The sequence below is a fragment of the Squalius cephalus genome (assembly GCF_949319135.1).
Source record: "Squalius cephalus genome assembly, chromosome: 6".
In the NCBI taxonomy this organism is placed as follows: Eukaryota; Metazoa; Chordata; class Actinopteri; order Cypriniformes; family Leuciscidae; genus Squalius; species Squalius cephalus.
Window position 1 is genome coordinate 42,177,742 of NC_137127.1, and position 20,779 is coordinate 42,198,520.

General features: G+C 40.7%; 1 protein-coding gene across 5 annotated transcripts in view; it reads left to right on the forward strand.

Moving 5' to 3' along the window:
• Positions 1-20,779, forward strand: part of nectin1b (nectin cell adhesion molecule 1b) — a 246,888-nt gene that overhangs the window by 199,089 nt on the left and 27,020 nt on the right. For 3 of the 5 annotated variants that reach the window (XM_079874415.1, XM_079874414.1, XM_079874412.1), the window contains exons 7-8: positions 1,566-1,659; positions 9,927-10,028. In XM_079874415.1, the coding sequence (XP_079730541.1) occupies positions 1,566-1,659; positions 9,927-10,028 (196 nt within the window). The remainder of the gene's footprint in view (positions 1-1,565; positions 1,660-9,926; positions 10,029-20,779) is intronic. The other 2 variants (XM_079874417.1, XM_079874416.1) reach the window with 1 other exon arrangement.

Here is a 20,779-nt window from a genome sequence, read left to right on the forward strand (position 1 = left end):
AACCAACAAGGTGGTCTGCGCTTCCGTCGCATGTGGCAACTCGCCCGCCATCTCCTCCTATGGAGTCAGAAGCGTCTGAGGTCGCTTCGTGCCATTCACATCCCTGGCGAGCTCAATCGTGCAGTCGACGAGCTCTGACGACAGCTTACGCTTCCAGGAGAGTGGCGACTCCATCCCCAGGTGGTCCAGCTGATTTGGAGGCGCTTCGGGGCCGCACAGGTAGATCTGGTAGAATAAGCTACTGCCCCTAGTAAAGGGAGAGAAGTGAGGCTTATGCAGGGCACTGGAAGGGCCAACAACATGGCGTGTTGGTAGGCATCCCATTTCTGTCGGATCCCTCCGACGAACGTTGGAGTAACCGACATGTAAGGGAACGTCTCGGTTACGTATGGTAACCCACGTTCCCTGAAAGAGGGAATGGAGACGTTCGTCCTGTCGCCATGTTGTTGTACCATCGCTGCAGACGACCAGGTCCCTGGCTCGGCTCCTCAGCGAAAACCAAAGTTGCATTGCACCTGCTACTCATTATATACCCACGCTGCGTGATAGAAGCAGCTGGCGCAATTATCGCATGCCAATGTGCATTGGCTTGTTTAATTTCTCTCAAAGTAGATTGGTCTCTCTGCGAAGATCCCATTTCTGTCGGATCCCTCCGACGAACGTCTCCGTTCCCTCTTTCAGGGAATGTGGGTTACCATACGTAACCAAGACGTTTTCTATCATGCCATTGTATAAATGTGCCGTTCGGCATCATCCATTATTAATTTATTCCAAAAGCAAAATTGTTCTGTAACAGCAGAATTACCGACATCGAGTTGTATTCGGCTGGTCAAGTGATTTCAAGATGGCGGCTCTCAAGAGGCGACCCACTCCATGTTGTAAAATAAAAAAATCTGTTATTTGACTGCTAATACAACTGGTCTTCCTTTTAATGTGAGTGTACATGATTTTACAGTTTTGCGGCAAACTAACGACCTACTGGTTAGGTTTTGGAACAACCAAATTAAGTGCAGTACTATTTACAAGCTAAATGAATCTGATGCTAGTTATTTGTGACCTAGTGTGAACTGCAAATTGTGCTCAAATTCATGAGGCCAGGTATGATATTTTTAGTGTTCCCAGTTGTATCCCAGCTAGCTCTGAATTTAATAATGTCTGGTTCAACCCTTCCATACTGTGCCTCACATCATGGATAAGACCCATGTGCTGTTTGCTGTCTGTCTGACACTTTAAGGGATTGATGGGAACATTGGTGGGCTAAAATTCAAACCCAACCTTGTCCGAGCACTCTCATTTTCCTCTCCATTTTGCCCATTATTATCTGGTTTTATTACCTCTCTCTCCATGGCTAGTGGAAGCCATTGAAAGGGCATGGCTGAAATGGTTCTGGCTACAACAAAGGTATTGTAAAGAGATGCCTATCAAACCCCCGGCAGATGGGAGAGGCAGACGTGGGCACAACTCCTCATTACGTGTGCTCACACAAGGCTTAAGTCACGGCCCCATGAAAGCTCTCTCATGGTACCGGGTGTCAGTCCGTTTTCTTTTTCTTTTTCTTTCAACAGGACCGACCTCCCCCCTGCTCATAAGCCGGCCCCTCCGCCACCCAAGAAAAAGAGCAGCGACATGAAAGGAGGCCTGACGCCTGACGAGATCCAGGTAGGGTGTCTTCCTTTTTAACACACCGTAATGTCTTGAGTCTGCCTCTGAAATACCTACTTTCAAATTTTTTATCATCATAAAGTTTCAACTTTTCGAGGTTTATAGTGCCTGCAATCCATGATTTGTCCTAATTTAAGTTTCCCATGATCAAGCAGTGCTAATGCTAATCTAAAGAAACTGCTATCTTTTGTGTGCAGTGTTTCTACACCACGCATCACTTTTGGTCATTTTAGCTCAATTTTAATGGAGCGCTAATTGAAAACAGCTCATTTCCAATTCCACCCAAGAAACAGCTGCAGAGAGTTTGTTTGTAAATATTAATCTCTTCAACAGCTGCTGAGAAACTGTTGATTTAATCACCTTCAACAAAACTGAAAAGCAAAATCTGGTAAAAAAATCAAGTTTCATTGTATCATAAACATCAGGTTTCGAATTTTGTTGCACAAGCACCACAGCAACAGCAGTGAGCATATTGAAATGATTGTGAAGCCATGTAGAATCCAGCTAGTTGAACTTGAACGAATGATGACAATTATGCCAAGATGATCTCATGCTGTATACAGTCCAAAGGCTACGTAAGATGTAATTAGGGAATCCAGGGCAGCTATTTAACATTTCACAGTCTGAAGTAATGAATTCTATCTAGTTTCCTGTGCTTCTTTTATTTCAGGTAAATTCTATGACAATTTTTATACCACTCTTCTTTTGTTTCCCTTTTCCACATTTGTGGTCTTAAAAGTCAGAATTGATGCCGCATAAACTAATCGGTAACACTTTACAACAAGGCTCCGTAGATAACATTAATTAAGTACATTATTTAGCTTGATCTACAGTAAGGGATAATGTCCAATGTTATCGCAGAATAAACCCCGACAGGGGGATCAGGATGGTCTTGCATCACCCTTAAGGAGTTTACATCCTGCTTATTACACGGCTACTTGCCACATAAGCAAATAATTAGACACAAAATATTGACTTGAGTTGAAATATTTTATTAGGTTTTTAAACGCAAAGCGGCAAGTTCAAACTAGACGGATATTTAAGGGATACTGTATAGTCATCCCACTTATTACACGGTTTCGCCACATAAATAATTATGGGGATAAGAGAAATTGATTTGAGATTAAACTGTTTTAAAATTGTACCTGTGTTATCTTACAATCCATTACAGTCCACAAAACAATCGTCGCAAAATGGCAGCAGCTGCGTATGAAACAAGAGAGCGAGTCTGCAATACTCGGATGACATAATTAAATTAAATATAGTTTCAATATTTTATTAGCTCACCAAACGCTAAAACTTCCGTGCCCTCGTAATCTTTAATAAAAATAACTTCCTCTTGGTTATATGAACATTTAATTTTATCATTCTGGAATCATTATGAAAATGTTACGTTTGAATGTTCTCTCAACAGTAACAGAAGTAATAAACTACAATGTATTACTTTTTCTCTGTTAATGTTTTGAGATTAATGACCAGTTAGCTTTGAATGAACGTTAACCAAATTCCCTGTTAGCTGGGTTATTGTAAAGTGCTACTAATGCATCTACACTACTACAATTGTCATTTTGACATTTATCAAGCAGCTAAGCTAATTTTTACTTAAACAACGTTAATAAGCTCCACACCGATCCACTTTAATTTGTGAGATTACAAATGTTGACATTCCTCAGTCCGTGTGAGGTTCTGTGCAGATGTCCGATACTGTAATTAGCATCCATGACACAACAGCAGGTGCATTTGCATTTGTCTTTGACTATGTACTCGAAATGAGGTATGTCGTCCTTGGTGGACAATGCTAATTTCGAACGAAGCCGCGCAAAAATCAACTTCCCTAAATCAATGGTGTCTTTTGAAGGTTACCATGGTTCTACAAAATCTTCACAACCTTTCCGAACGCATTTGGAAACTGAATTTCTCTCCAGGTCTTCAGAGACATTTGGCTCTAGCTGTGCGCAGAATCCGTGCAGGTGCACGCAGGTGCGCAGAATTGTAAAAGACGTGTAAACATGTTCAGGCTGTGAGAGCGTCTGATCTGAAAGCACACAGGATGGAGGAGATCACAGGCAAGTTGCATTTATAAACTGCAGGTGTCTTGCCTTCCTCTTTCCTTTTGTACAAATATCCATCTCTGGCAGAAGGAGAAAAATGGAAAACAACTTTGTTTGAGTTTGTTTATGTGTTTGTTGTGCTTTTTTGAGTGTTGAAGGAGTTAATGATTTCTTTGAGTCATGCAGGGTCGGATGTCTGACCTGTGTGAATCTGTGAGTGTGAGTTTTATCTGGTGCCCTGCTCAGATCTCATAACTGTTTGTTTCATGTACGTTTCAATAAGATCAGGTCTTCTGCAGTAGATGGCAGGGTGTGTCGGAGAAGGGAAGACCTTTTAGTTGGTGTAAACAAAAGACAGTTGCTCTCACAGTTAGTGTTGCTAGGAAACTGCTTACAACAGACCTCTATAGAAAGTTGAGTGCGCATACATAGCCACTATTAAACCTCTTTCCTTGTTATTGTCACCCTGGTGTGTGCTTCAATTACATGGTACACACATCGTCAACAAATCTCATGGAACCATGTGTGTGCCCTTGAACTTGAAAAATGCTTCAAAGAAATACAAGTGGCTGCTTTAAAGTCAAAATGAAATCAAAGTGGACCCAGTTTTTCAAAACAGATCCTTGAGGCCTGTCATGAAGCAGGTTTAAATGATGGCTGTTGTGTTTGAGAGTGTTTGGATCAATGGACTTATAAATCTATATATTAGTTTTTTTTTTAGTTTTTTTTTATGATATATTATTTTTATTACACAATTTGCTGACACCATTAATATGCATATCATTGCTTTGTATTTTTTTGCAAGTTGCAAGTTACATACTTGCATGAGCAATTATATTGACGTGTTGTCAATTAATACAAATATTTTATTTTTAATATAAATTTAATATACTGTTAAAAAGTTTAGGGTCGATTGATAGTTTTTTTTTTCTGAATGAATTCTCTTCTGCTCACCAAAGCTGCATTTATTTGATTAAAAATACTGTAAAAAACAGTAATATTGTGATATATATATATATATATATATATATATATATATATATATATATATATATATAGCCCATTGCTATAACTTAAAGCTTATTGGTTATTACTTATATACTAAAATTAACACTCGCCAAGCACTGAATGCAAGTAACAATCAGCGTTGGGGGGGGCATGTTGTGAGGACATGAACTTGAACAAACGTGAATGATGCTCTGAACAGTTGTCCCGCCAGTGCGAAAACAAAACAATCCAAGGTTTTTATTTAACACCGTGGCTAGACTAACAAATAAACAAGCGTCACCTGAACAAAATATCCCGTTACAGTTTAGTAGTAATGATTTCATGAACTTCTTCACTGAGAAAATAGAAAACATCAGAACCACAATTGTAAACGTTCAATCTTCAATCGCGCCTTATAATTCAGCCTCAATTATCACCCCGCAAGAACAATTACAGTGCTTTACAACTATAGAACAAAAAGAGTTAAATTAAACTTATCACTTCATCTAAAACAACAACGTGTTTATTAGATCCTATACCCACTAAACTACTGAAAGAAGTGTTACCTATAGTGGAAGAGCCTCTCCTCAATATTATTAACTCATCTTTATCTTTAGGTCATGTTCCAAGAACATTTAAATTGGCAGTAATAAAACCACTCATTAAGAAACCACAATTAGATCATAATAACCTAGCAAATTATAGACCCATTTCAAATCTTCCATTTATGTCTAAAATATTAGAAAAAGTTGTGTCCGCTCAACTGGGCTCTTTCTTGCAAGAAAATGACATCTATGAAAAGTTTCAGTCTGGATTCAGACCGCATCATAGCACTGAAACTGCGCTCGTTAAAATCACAAATGATTTACTTTTAGCTTCTGACCAAGGCTGTATCTCAATATTAGTTTTACTTGATCTTAGTGCTGCGTTCGATACTATAGATCACACAATACTCTTAGATCGACTACAAAATTATACTGGTGTTCAAGGACAAGCATTAAGCTGGTTCAGATCATACTTATCTGACCGCTACCATTTTGTCTTTTTAAATGGAGCAAAATCGAGTAAACTAAACAAAATAACTCCAGTAAACTATGGAGTGCCGCAAGGATTTTTAAAGGCCAGTTACTTCATGGATCCAGGATACTATGCATCCTGATAAATGGCCTTTGGAATAAAATAGCCCCACATCATCACATAGCCTTCACCATACCTAGAGATTGGCATGGAGTACTTTCCATAAGATCATCTCTCAATGCAAATCAAACCAGCTATTAGGCTAACTGAAATAAAACCATGCCAATCTCTAGTATCCTGGATCAAAGAAGTAACTGGCCTTTAAAAATAAAAATAAAAATATGCCTGCCTCTATGGGAATTTAACATAGGGGTGTCCAGACTTATGCACCCTGTATTTTAAGGAAGAACATTTATTTATTTACGATACATTATTCATTCACAAAGAAAATTGGTGTCCTTAAAGGTTGGATTTTTCCTATTTTTTTTTAATTAAGACATGGGGCCCTATTTTAACGATCTGAAACGCAAGTGTCAAAGCGCAAAGCGCAAGTAACTTTGTGGGCGGGTCTTGGCGCTGTTGCTATTTTCCCAGCGGGATAAATGACTCTTGCGCCCGGCGCAAATCTAAAAGGGGTTGGTCTGAAGTAGCTTCATTACTCATAGGTGTGGTTTGGGCGTAACGTGAAATAAACCAATCAGAGCGTCATCTCACATTCCCTTTAAGAGCAGGCGCGCTTTGTTCTAAAGCGGATTCCTATTATAACGGCGGATTTGCCAGGCGCGCGCCAGGAGCGCTTCACAGCCGAGGAGAGCAACGCTCTCGTCAGGGACGTTGGGGATGGAGAAACCCACCCAAATTAACTTCGGTTAAAAAGGCGTATGATAATTTGGGTAAATGTGTAAGCTAGATGTATGCTTTTATAATAAATTGTCTATCTATCTATCTATCTATCTATCTATCTATCTATCTATCTATCTATCTATCTATCTATCTATCTATCTATCTATCTATCGTAATAATGTATGATTTGCAAAAATGAAAACTGCTGCTTCTGTGTAGATGAGAGAATCAAAGTGTATGCGCGTTGTGCACACGCTACATTGATTATGGCCAAGCATGCGCCCTTAAAATAGCATATGAATAACATGCGCAACGCACCACTGACTTTAAACTATTTTTTCCTGGTTAGTGGCGCAATTGTTTTCTAAACCTGCAAAATAGCATGAGGGAACGTTTGCGCCGGAACACGCCTCCATTCCCTAGTTTAGCGACGTGCTTCTGTGGAGGGAAAAGCGCGCTTTGCGCGGGTGCAAAATAGGAATGATACATGCATCGGTGTACAAAGTCAATTGCGCTGGGTGCAAGATAGGGCCCATTAAGTTCAATTTCCAAAAGATGATTTTTTATTCCTCTTTTTAGTCAACTTTAGCATGGGTGTCTAAACTTATGCATAGCAATGTATATAGAGTATGTCCTGCCACAACTTCCTGTTTCAACAGAAATCTTCAACACAGGTAAAAGAAAACTCCATTTGTCAATCCACTTGATGGGGTCTTTGAAAGTGACAGTGCTTTATTAGAAAACATGACCTAGAATAATTATGCAATAAGTCTTGTGTACTGTTATATTTAGGTCAGAGGGATAGACCTGTTACAGAAGCAGCCAAAGCTGACCTAGAGGATACTGTACATGCAACAATACGATAAGCAGCATGTACACGAAAGGCCACTAAAAGCCTGACTGACACCGTCCCTGTGTTACTTTTAGGTAATGAGGGAACGTGCGAAAGCCTCTGTGGCGTTTTCCTCCCTCCCCGTCCCTCTCAGCACAGCCCCGGGGAAGAGATAACAAGAAACAAAATAGTTGGCTGCTGTAACAAAGAGCCAGCAAAGCCTTTTATTCTTCCTATAAATTGAATTTCCCCACTGTCTCAGAAATCTTCCGTAAAGCTAAAGTCCTCTTTACAGTGAATAGATATCCCTCAGAAATGTGACATAGGCAGGCGGTGATTGTTGGGAATTTTTACTCAAAGGCCATCTTTGCTGGAGGATTATCCCACATTTAAGCATTTCAATTCAGTCACATCAAACCACTAAAACAGCCCTCCGAGCCAAACAACCACCGGCTGCACATATAAGCGGCTTCGTCTTTTGTTTTGTTTTGTTGTTGTTGTCTTCTCTCGCTCTTTGATTCGTAAGGAAATAAGAAAAGGTTTGCTGCTATCGCTTGATTGTTCTCTCTCCTTTCTTTCGAAGACAGTTGCAATTTCAAGCATCTCCAGACGTTTTATTTAGGTTTGGAAAAGACTTTCCGATTTAGTACTTAAGGGTTGAAAAACTATCCCATTCCAAACTTCTAAAACCATTGCACTTGCTGCCAGTGAAGCGGCAAGCAAAGGAAGAGCTTCATGACAAGCACACTGTATAAGTCTAATGAAAATTGCTCTGAAAACAATGAAGCCGTGGCCTTTGCTGAGCTCGTTGGATGGGTTTGGGCATTGTTTTTCCGTCGAGCAGTTAGTTGGAAGAAGTTTTTTTCACACCCCCATTAAACATGATGGAATGAAAGCCCTCCTCTGCTGTGTGTGTCTTCATAGGCAAGAGAGCGTATGTTGCATCTACAGCAGTTGTTCAGTGGCTGTTCTCGTGCGCCGTGGGCGAAAGATGATCCCGTCGTTATTTTTGCCCCCCCTACGCATCTTGTATAACACTGCATAACCCATTTTCATGTTTTTGCATCCTCAAGTCTCTCTCTGGACCCCTAGAGAAACTCTGGGTGTGAAATATTTTCAAAACTTACATTTAGTCAGAAAAACATGTTTGTGTGCATGTTTGAGACACTTTCTGTCAGAGCCATTTTATTCCCATGTTTTTCTCTTGCATGCGATATGAGAGATCAGCAGGTGGCCAACAACACTTTGAATGAAGCTCATCAGTTTCAGATAAAAAAGAATGCTGATATAAATGGCTCTGTGAATTCACAGGCATACAGACACAACATTAATAGCCTGTAGAACTAATTCTCTTTGACCAAATGGAGCTTAATTCAGTCGTGGCATTAGCAGTTCTAGCCTTCAAATGACTATGAAGAGGATCAATAAGATTTATTGATTTATTTTAAACAATTGTTTAAAAAGAAAAATGTGATCCCTTTATGTATTTTTGAGCATTTTATTGTGATTTCATTTATTTTAATTGTTTAATACTGCTACTACTAATAATAATACTAATAATATTCATTTGAAGCAATTTACGTCAAACTGCGGCCCTTTAGAAGTTTGCTGAGAGCACCTAGTGGGTCCTCGCCCCCATGTTGAGAACCACTGCTTTAACAAGTTCTTGGAATCCACAGTGACTCTGCTGTACAACTCATATAATTGGCCTATTCACACCAAAAGTGTATTTTTTGTGTGGTAACATTTTATAGCAAAGTAATGAATCCCTATGGGCCACTTCACACCGGGGGTAAAACAATTGTGAACTGTGATCCGACATCGTTTCATAGCGTTTTTTATTTATTTTTTTTATTTTTTTTATATATATAATAAACTTTTGGCTTATATGTCCAGAACCATTGATCTCCAGGTACAAGAAACATAAAAATAGCCACAAAGAAGTCCTGGAGGATATCCATTATGTTTTCGATTTCTATTTTCTGTAATCTGTTCTATCATAAGTCATATTTTCTTTTTATCAAGTAAGGAATAATATACAGCCAGCCATTATCACAAAATAATCTTGACATGGTTCAAATTCAGATTCTTTACATTAATACTTACCAAATAAATAAATAAATGGCCATGAACAATTGAAAATAGTTTTGTTATGTGAGAAAAAAAGAGACCACAGAGTGATACAAGAAACATACTTATATTACTTTACAGGATATAGCATTTAATTGTACTGTCAACATATTAATGTTCTTGTTTAAAAATAATGATGATAAAATGGCATATCTGATCAGAATTGAATTTCCCAATTACATTTCCCTTTCATTCAAGTAATACAAATAAAAATCAGAAACTCATTTGCAGTTTGTGCTATTTTGTCGCATGCAAATAGGCTTTACGTAATTTCTGCCTGTTGAAGTTTTGTTTGGTTCTTAACAGAATAAGTGGACATGTAGGCAGATAGATTAACACAGTTCCTTAGGTGGCTACCACTAGTCTGAATGGCATCTTCATCTCAGGTTCTGTTGCCTTTGAAGGTTGTTCATCTGGACAAGGAGAATGAGATTCAGAAGATTCCTCTCCAGCCCCCATACTATGACATGGCGCAGTCTGAGTCCACTGCGTTCACCGATAAGCCGGTGAGTAGCGCTGCTAAACTCATTGCTGTTTTGTCCCTTCTCTTGCTTTGGTTGAAAACAGGCCTCTGGTGTCTGGCTGTTAGGGAGCACATCTTCTTAAGCATGTTGCACACAATGAATTGCCTTCTGAACGATGTTTAGATTAAAAGAGGAATCCAAGGGGACGTATTTTCCGGCTTGTATTGTGTCAGCTGGGAAAAGGGTCTGTAATTTAGCTGGCTCCCGCAGAAGATTTGGGGTTTCTCACATGTGCAAGGGAATCCGTTGCAGGAACAGAGCAGTCACATCCTGGCTCTGTTCCAAAACATAGTAGGCAGCTGCCTTCAAAGGTAGCATCCTAGCTTAAATGAAACCTAACAAGTGACAGAATGGGAACAATCTGCATAGACAGCATTTCCTACATTGTACACGCAAGCGCTCCTCACATAAAGTTCACAGAAGACTGAACACACCCTGCTGAAAATAGTTAGTTTACTGGTCTTAGCTGGTTTGAAAACCCAGCTAAGACAAGCAAACCAGCTTAGGCTGGTTTAAGATGTGTGTTTTTTTTTTTTTTTTTAGCAGGGTCAATTGATTTCAATAGAGTGCTGCATTAGCATGTTGCTAAGCTAACAGTACAACACTCAAATAAACAAAAATGCTTAAAAAAAAAAAAAAAGATGGTGCATTTTTAATTAGACTGAACTATTTTTCAGTACTGAACAATTTATAATCGACATTCACTTCATCCTTCGCCTTGGATGCATTTTTGACATTGTTACAATGCGTTATGGGATTGTCTTCTCTGCAAATAACACAAGACACTAGGGGTGGGTGATATACCTGTAGAAATTTGTGAATAGGTAGGGATTTTGGATTATCGTGTCTACCGCAGTTATGCTCACAAGAAATTGCAGTGTTGCTCTGTCACAAAAGTTTATCATTTGCACATATTTTATAAGCCTTGCCAGTTTAAACGTTTAAATGATTTTAAATCACTTGAACAACACACCACAAAATAGAACTCGTTTTGGTACTCACGTGATGTCTGAGAAACATACATTTTATAGCTTTAATAAAAAACGATGTATATTTAATTCATATAGTGAATACTATGCTGTGTATACATTTGATTACTTTATTCGATTTCTATACAATTTCTGATAGATAGACCTACCTGAAAAATTTTCAAGCTCGTTTTATTCTGTTTATGTTTTTTTGCATCCCTGCCAAATTAGTTTTTATATATATATATATATTTTATTACTGACTTCAATTTGTGAATTTGTGATTTAAAAAAAAAAAAATTGTGAATTTTTTATTTCCATTATGACTGGTCCGCTGATAGACGCTTGCTTTCAAACACTCCCGTGTGTATTGGTGTAAGCACTTGGTGAAGAGTGTCATATTTACAACATGTTTTTGAAGCACTGCTGATTGTAGCCAATCACAGACATATTTAATGAGCGCGTGAGAAATATCTACAATTCTGATATTATAACAACATGATCTCAAGCATAAGATTACTCATACTGAGAAAAGATTTTGGTCATATTGCTCATCTCAATGTGATCTACATTAGAATTTGACTAAATGAATCTATATCTTTCAAAAACCTTTGTAACCAACTTTGTGTTGAGAGTTCACCTGATGCCTCAAAACTGGCCTATATAGGTTGCTCACTAGGTTTTGGAACCTTTGTTTCAGACAGTTATCTGCAGTGGCATGAAGCAGTGCAGTCTGGAAATGCATTTACACAATGGATCCACATACTTGCTTCATGCCGCTGAATAACAATAGTGCTACAATCTCCTTGCTTTGAGGTCTTCTCTCTTCAGGTCACTACGCACCTCATTCTTTCTCATATAATGGTTCTCTACAGTGCAGTGCAATTAAGACACTAGTAACCCAGCAACCCTGTGTGGACATATTGTACAGTCTACATATTGCATTGTCTTTCAGCCCCATACTCTCATTTGCAGGCTGTGTTATATTGGATGCATTTGCTTCTCTAGAACTCTGTGCCACATATCTCTTCAACAGCCACAATCTCCTGCCTGATACAGGCTGCTTGTTTGTCATCTTTTACAGTTTTGTTGGGCTTATTGTGTGTGAAAATGTCACATTTGTCAGGTTTGCGTTGACAGCATGACACGGCTGTGGAATGATTGTGAGTCTCATTCTCTTTAAACTCAGCAATGCACTAGCAATGTGTTTGAAGGATGTGGCTTTTGTTGTTTGGGATTTCTTTATTGATAGAAATAAAAAGCATGCTGTAAATGTGTCGCTACTAAAGAGAAAGAACACAGTGTGATGGCACCTACAGTAGAATGTAAGCGAAAAATTTACAAACAACCAAGATTTCCAGTCTTTTTTCAACTCAATGTGCAATAAACTCAGACTTTTTGAGTATGTGTGATTTGTAAAGGCACCAAATAGAATTGCAGTAACACTAATACAAACATACAGAAGCCCACAGAGTCCATGCAGTATTATTGTTTTTCTGTGTTATTGTTTCTTGATATAACTTAAGAAAAAGTCTATATAACTTACTTCCTCAGAATAACTATAAAAATATTTCATGATCACAAGAAAACAGAAATAAATAATAATACAGACATATTAGCATGAATGAATGAGGTGGCAGTAGAGCCTGGTAGAACCTACGCTAAAAGCTATAATAAAAATACAAATATACGTAAAACAATATAAAGAATACTTAAAACTGGGAGTAAAGATGCGGCTTCAGCCTAGTTTTAAAAACGATAAATTGAAGGTGAAAGGCAGATGTTAAGTGGCAGCTGATTCCATGAGCAAGGGTTTTTTGGCCTGATCGTGGGATATCAAATAATGCCATGTCAGAGTATCTTAAAGGTAGATGTATAGGGGATAAGAAGATCTTTAAGGCAAGATGGAGCTTGGTCATTAAGAACTTTAAAAACAAACATCAAAATCTTGAATTGGATCCTAAAGTGGACCGGAAGCCAATGGATAGAGACTAAAATTGGGGTGACGTCATATTTCTTTGCCCTTGTCAACAGCCTCTCAGCTGCATTTGGAACCATCTGAAGGCATGGAAAGGATGAATGAAGAAGACCAAAATCAAGGGAATTACAATAGTCTAGATGTGAAGTAATAAAAGTTTGAATAACATTCTCCAAAAAAGTTTTCAGTTTAGAAATAATTCATAATTGATAAAAACTATTCTTAACAGGTTTCTTACCTACGAAATACCCACTGCACTGAGTAGTACACGCCCTGGTGTGAAGCAATCTGGCACACTCAAGACGAGAGAACTTGTGAACCAGGTGTGGAGGGCAGATCCAGACTGTAATGTTTTATGAAGGTGTATGGGGAGGCGCAACCAGCGGCATCACAGACCTCTTGAAGGGAAACCCCTACTAACAGGGCTTTAGAGGATGTCACTCCTGTAGTTGAGTGTGCTCTTATCAGGAGAGGCAAAAGCAAGTTGCATGCCTCGTAAGCTGAGTAAATAGCCTCTACTATCCATCTGCTGATAGTTTGTTTAGAAGCAGGGGAACCCTTCTTAGGTGACCCAAAACACACAAGCAGCTGGTCTGACTTCCTCCAGCCTGAGGACCTGTGTACGTAGGCCTCCAGAACTCGGACCGGGCATAATAGATGTAGCTCAGCTTGATCAGCCGACACATGCAGTGGAGGATGTAATGCCTGCAAGATTATAGACTGTGCTACATTTGTAGGCACATAACCGGGTCTAGGGTGGAGAATGGCTCTCACTCTGCCAGGAGCGAACTCGAGGCAAGAGGGAGCAACAGATGGCACCTGCAGGTCCCGACTTTTTTTAGGGACGTGATAGCTAGCAGGAAGGCTACCTTCAGGTTTACATACTTCTCGAACACCTCGTCCAAAGGTTCGATGGGTGCCAGGGATAACCCTTCGAGAACCACTGCCAGGTCCCATGTGGGGACCCTGGTCTGGACGACAGGCCTCATCCTCCTAGCTCCACGAAGGAAACGTATTATAAGTGGGTGTCTCCCAAAAGTGCCCACCCCTAGAGGCGTGTAGAAGCCAGCTATGGCTGCCACATAGACCTTAAGCATAGACGGGGAGAGCCCGTCAGAGAAGCGACTCTGGAGGAACTCCAGCACTGAAGCCACTGGGTCCAACTGATGTTCTCTGCACTATAAAGTGAATGCATTCCATTTTAATGCATATAGTTTCCTTGTGGAGGGGGCTCTAGAGTTTAAGATGGTCTCAACAACCTCAGTTGAGAGACCAGCATTTACGAGTTGGTCCCCCTCAGGGGCCAGATCCACAGCTTCCACAGCTCCGGCTGAGGGTGATATATTGTGCCCCCGGCCTGAGATAGAAGGTCCTTCCTGATAGGAATTTTCCACGGAGGGCCTGCTAGGAGAGCTATTATGTCTGAAAACCATACTCAGGCCGGACCCTCTCTAGAACCCCTGGGAGCAGAGCGATGGCGTCACCATGGCGTCCAGTCCCATGGGAGCTCATAGAATGCCGAGGAGTCCCATCCTCGACAGGATGTCTGCCCCCACATTTTTGTCCCTGGGAATAAACATTGCCCTGATTGAGAAAAGTTTGTCCTGGGACCACAGAAGAACCTGGTGTGCCAATCTGCATAAAGGGCACGATCTCAGGCCCCCCTGCCGATTTATATATGAGACCACCAACGTATTGTCTGTTCGTACTAGAACATGATGGCCTCTGAGGTCCGGAAGGAAATGTCTGAGAGCCAGAAATACTACCAACATCTCCAGGCAATTGATGTGCCAAGAGAGATGGTGGTCCTTCCATGAACCCCTGGTGTAGCGGCCCTCCATATGACCTCTCCCCAGCCTGTGAGGGACACATCCGTGGTCACTATTTTTCTCTGACCCGGTGCTCCCTACACAGGGCCTTGGGACAGGAACCATGGTTTCTTCCACATGACCAAAGTACAAAGGCATTTGCGTGTTACTTTGATCGTGCGAAATGGGTTCCACCTCGGGGAGAACCCCGATTCCCTTTCTTGAAGAGGAACCTGCTCTATGACTTCGTAATAAAGAGGGACTTAACTTCTTGTTCCATGACCCGACCCTGCTTGGGGCTGGCCGAAAAGGCCAGAAGGCAAGAGCAGGGTATCAAGGAGGAAGGCCCTGTCCTTCTCCCCGATGCCCGACAGGTTCAGCCACAGGTGTCTCTCCGTAGCTACTAATGCTGCCATAGAGCAGCCAATGGCACGGGCCATCTCTTTAGTAGCACGGAGAGACAAGTCAACCACTCAACGAAGTTCGGTAATATCGTTGAGGGCGACCACCCCACTGTCGTCCTACCTCTTTGAGGAGGTCGGCCTGGTATGCCTGCAATAACATTAAAAAAGTAATTGTGTGCACATCCCACCTTCTGGCAGGTGCAGGACAAAAGGAACTAATAAAGTGAAAAAAATGTGATGTCCGCAACACTGCTCTTTGCTCCCATATTTAATAGAAAATGCAACGTTTCAACCCTGCTGGGTCTTCTTCAGGCAAAAACTCCTTCTTCATTTTGCCTGAAGAAGACCCAGCAGGGTCGAAATGTTGCATTTTCTATTAAATATGGGAGCAAAGAGCAGTGTTGCGGACATCATATTTTTTTCACTATATGCCTGCAATAACCCCATCGTGTGCAGGTATGCACCAGCCCGACCTGCCGCCATATATGCCTTCCCCACCAAGGCCGATGTTGTACGGCAGGGCTTGGAGGGGAGCACCGGAGCTCTCAGGGATGACGCAGCATTGGATGAAAGATATGACGCAAGAGTTTATTCCACCCGCGGCATCACCCCATAACCGTTCTCCTTTGAGCCCACAATCGATGAATATAAATGAACATTGGGGCTCAATAATCAGGAAGAGAACGGTTTACTCCACGATCTCGACACCTCGGTGTGAAGAAAGGGAGGATCCAAAGTGCAGGCTGCGACCGGGTTTGCAGGAAGCGCTCATCGAGTTTACTTTTTTAAGTCACTTCCTGCTTTTCAGATGGCCATTCAATATTTAATTTAGCCACAGCCCTGGTCACAATCTCCAGCAGCTCCTCGAAGGCAGGAGAGTGAGGTGGCGAGGTCTCTCCTGCCTCGAAGCCCAAAATATCTAACTCCTCAGAGCCAGATAGTTCGAGCACCGGGTCCTCGTTCTGGGCGGAAGAAGCCGCAGAGCGGGTTTCCGACTTCTGAACGGAACCGATGGAGCTGGCTACTGATTGCTGAGAAAGGGCCGAAGCCGTCTCAACATCATCCACCAGCTCCATCTGCAAACCCCATGAGTGAAGACGCCGTGCTGCCTCGACAGACGCGGGTCCCGACGCATGGGGAATGCGAGCCTGGCCTGATTCATCGAACAGGGCCAGGCGGGAGTGGAGCGTCCTGAGAGGGACCAAATCACAGTTTGCACAGACAGCGCCCTCGAGTGCTGCCCGTACATGCTCAACTCCCAGACAAACAACACAAAGCGAGTGTGCGTCACCCTCGCTCAAATAGCGCAGGCAAGGGGACGCACACTGCCTGAATTGTTTTACTTTATTTGCCATGTGTATATATATAGAGGGATGAGGGATGATATATTGTGACTTTCAGACAAAACAGCACCAAATAAGACAGTACAGCACATAGAACGCTTGCTGAAGACCAGAAAGCTGATGCTACTGTGATCCAGCGTCCTTTTATAGCTTTCGCATCGCTGTCACATGCGATGTCATGAGTGACTTAATGACGCAACACCAATCGAGATTGGACTAGTTCCATACGGGCTTCAGATGCGTCATGCTGAAGGCATTCCCCAATGTGTAGATTCTCAAATCTCTCAGAAGAATCTAAAGTCAAAAGAAACCATTGTTGTGAATTTTCACATGCTAACAAGAGTGTTGAGGTGTTGTAAATTACCTGTTAAAATCATACAGCTACAGTGTGTCCTAATGATGTTGAGTGTATACTTGAGGGACTGTGGAGATGATTGTACTAATGAACAGCGGAGAACTATTGCTGCGGAGCCTGCGGTGCTGCTAACTCACAACAGTGTGACTGTACTGACAATATCTAAGAAAAGATCTGCTAAATGTGTTGTGCTATATGTAATATGGGCTGTAAAACCCTAATTAAACAACTACACAACAGTAGTAGTATTTATATGAGAGCATAAAGTGGCGTAATTTCTATATTATAGGATTCAAAGTGCTCATGCTAGCAGAGATATAATCTAATTCAATATATGTATGACATCTTTATTTGTAATACTGCAGTACATCAATATACATTGTCAACATGCAGAGAAAGAACAATACATTATATCCCAGCATGTCTATTGTGTTCACTGGAATGTACTTCAATTGTTGAAAAGGGCAGAAACATTGCAGAAGTGATTGGTGTGTGGCTGAAAAGCCATTTCAGATGGGGTCTCAAATAATCAACATCAAATTTCTTAGACTTCACGCACCTCACTAGCCACCAATGGCTTTACAGTGATGCTGAGGTAACACTTCCTGTGTTATTTTCAGTGACTGGGGCTGAATTCTAATTCGCATACTTCTACTATTCACTAAAAGTATGTACTTCACTGGTTTTTGGGAAACTGCATACTTTTGAGTGCGTAGTAAGATGATATGTCAGTATGCCTTTGACAAATACGGTTAACATTAATTACATTATGATTCATCATTCCTTAATCTTTTAAAACTATTTAAAAACCACTGTGGCTGTTTTAGCATTGACAGGGTATGAGTTATACTTGCATATGTATTGCAATGGATATGGATGTCATCCCCTACATCATATGCAGCTTTAGTGAGCTGAAGTCAGACAATAGAAGCAAAAATGTCAGTGTTATTATTGATTTATTTTTAGTTAAATTAGTCATTTAATTCTAGTGGACTTTTTTTTTTTATCTTAAATCATTTTTAAAAAAAGTTAGTGTGTATGGATGATGAGTATCAGAAGCAGGCTTTTGTTTTGACAGCTCTGTCAACGCCAAGCTTCCATTCTCCGTCTTCATTAATTTATGGTCTTTGTTAAAAATAAGCCTGATAAAGTACTAGAAAGAACTTAAATAATGTCAACCGTATATGAGAAAAGGTTTTAAAGTGTCTTTCTTTAATCAGTAATTTCGTGAACATCGCAAACTTTGGTGAATCTAGCTGTTAGATCTTCTGAAGTGTGGATTTGGTTCATAATTATTAAATCAAAAACAACAAAACAAAAAAACGTTGGTCGGGGGGATGTTCAAGATTACAGGATTGGGGCCAGATTTGCTAACAGCTTGCTCCAGCACAAACCCTCTTTTGGCGTTAAAAAACTGTCAGGATTTACTAAAGACACGTAGTGACTAATTAGTTTTGCATATGCATTTTAGGAGTTTCCCTTTAAGATGCAAAATTTATGAGAGGAGAGTATTTAAATGAATCCCGCAACACAATTTGGTTTATTTGTCTTAAACCAGACGCTAATTTGCACTGCTCTTTTCGTAGATTGCGTTGGTCATTATGGAAATGATCCAGCTCCGTCTGTGTTCCTTAAAGGCACACTATGTACGATTTTTGAATCCAAAAACCACTGGAACAATGTTATATATTTTGTTGGGTTGTGTACTTACATTATCCCAAATGTTTCTAAGAATGTTTAAATCCAGAGAAATAAGCAGTTTTAACCAGGACATGGACCGTGTCCGTGCGTCGCCTATCAATGACATCATATTACCCTCGATTTCCGTTTTTATTCCAGTTTTATTTTGTAGAAACCATGGAAACCCCAAAGACGCTTTAATATATTATATGTTTTATTGGAGAGTTGAGCATCTGTTTGGATACATTCATCGACAGAAGACTAATAATTGTTATACAGCTCAACACAGTTTTTGTTTAAATCTCGTTTTCTTGATTTACCGCGAGTGCCATGTTTTACCATACCAAATATCGATCTAGCTCACTGCAGCGTGCAACAAGTGTCTCGTATAGTAGCCGCCAAGCGAATGCACAGAGTAGCATTATAACAACTTTCAACACATTCAAATGTATCTAATATGATAAAACAGTGCTGCATTACTCCACATCCGCATGACCGGAAGAAGCGGAAGCAGCGTCTCCGGCATAATAAAAGCTTCACTGCTCTCGAGCTGTGTGTCGAGCTCGTCTCTCATTAGCAATCGCTCCAGCGGCCTCTTTCCGCTCCAACGGCTTTCGTAACGTTAATAAATCTTTAATATATCACCAGTCATCCATGAATATGATTTATGCTCGCGTCCTGTCGTATTCTCCACCGGCTGTAGAGGTGATAACAACAACTCCCATGATTCCGCGAAATCAAGGTGTCATCAAGCTACGCCCTCTAGTGGCCAAAAATTACATAGTGTGCCTTTAATGTGCGCATCGTCCGTACATCACACACAGAACTTTCCACTCCCATCAGCGCTTTTTTGGAATTGAGCTCTCATTATTCCTGTTTAGTAAATCTGGCACTTGGTCTCTACTGTAAAAAAAAAAAACATGCCACAGAAGCACCTGCAGCTTGGCATTTTCAGAAGAACTCAGGTGTTTTCAGCTGGCTGAAAAATGCTTTGGTGGACACACGGCGTAACAGCCTTGTTGCTAGGAAATTCATGAAGGTATTCAGATGCTCACTTTTGTTTGAATAGTTTTGCCTTTTTAAAAGAACAAAAATGCCATTCAGAATTCCCCTTGATTTTTTTTTTTTTGGGGGGGGTGACTGGGGATTGGAATTGGGATGCAGCCCATGTCTTCCTAAAGCCTCTTGAACTCCAAGGACGGAAAAGCAGGGGTGGAGGCAACTCGGCTCTCTGTTCACTTTGTCATCTTAAGCAGAAAGGGCAAGGGAGTCACTCTCGCCATCTCACAGCACTGCACCAAAGGCACACCACACAGATACCGCAGAGCTCATCTCATCTCCTATTCACAAAGAGCACCGCCAACAGGAGATACCTTACACTCAACATCCCTTTGCATTACTATCACCGAGACATCAAAACCAATATCTACAGCATCTGTTCGCATACAATGACACCGGCTTACAAACCTAGTGAATTACTGAAGATTACAAGCCCCTTCCTCCGCCGCAACATCGCTCAGATGGGGAGTTTGTCATTTGAATGTGAATAAAACAATTATCTGCTAGATGGTATCATGAACTATGGGATATAAAGAGGATAGGAACTGTCAAAGCAGAAGTGAAAATCCTGCTGCGCCAGAAAACGAAGGGAAAGTAATGATAAAGGAAGATGACAGTTTATGCTCCTAGTATGAATATAAAGTGCCACCACTGAGAGATTATAGAATTCCACCGGAGTGTTCATTAGCTCCTCAGCAGTGATTGGATAATGGCTGAAGAGCCGTCACATTAATGCGGCCTGCGGGTGAAACCCGCCGCATTACTCGAAGATTGTGAATTCTTTTATTACAATTCAACAATTTGTGGCCAGAACAAAGCAGATAATGACCTTTTTATGAGATTCAAGTTGTCTCATAAACATTTCATGGGCTGAATCATTTCAAAACATTGCCATCTCATCTTATCCAAATGTTTTTAGGTCCCGCTATTGCGTTTAAGTTTGTCATTTAGTGTGTGTGTTTATTTTGTTTTCATGTTATGCTTGTCTTCTTTTATATCAGATTTTAAGCAGTTTATGAACGGCTGATTATTTTTGATTGTGGTGCTTTGTCATTATTGTTCTCCATGTGTCATTGATGTATGAAATACATCTTTTTATTACCTTCTGTCCTCTCCTGCTCATGTCTAAGAATTGTTT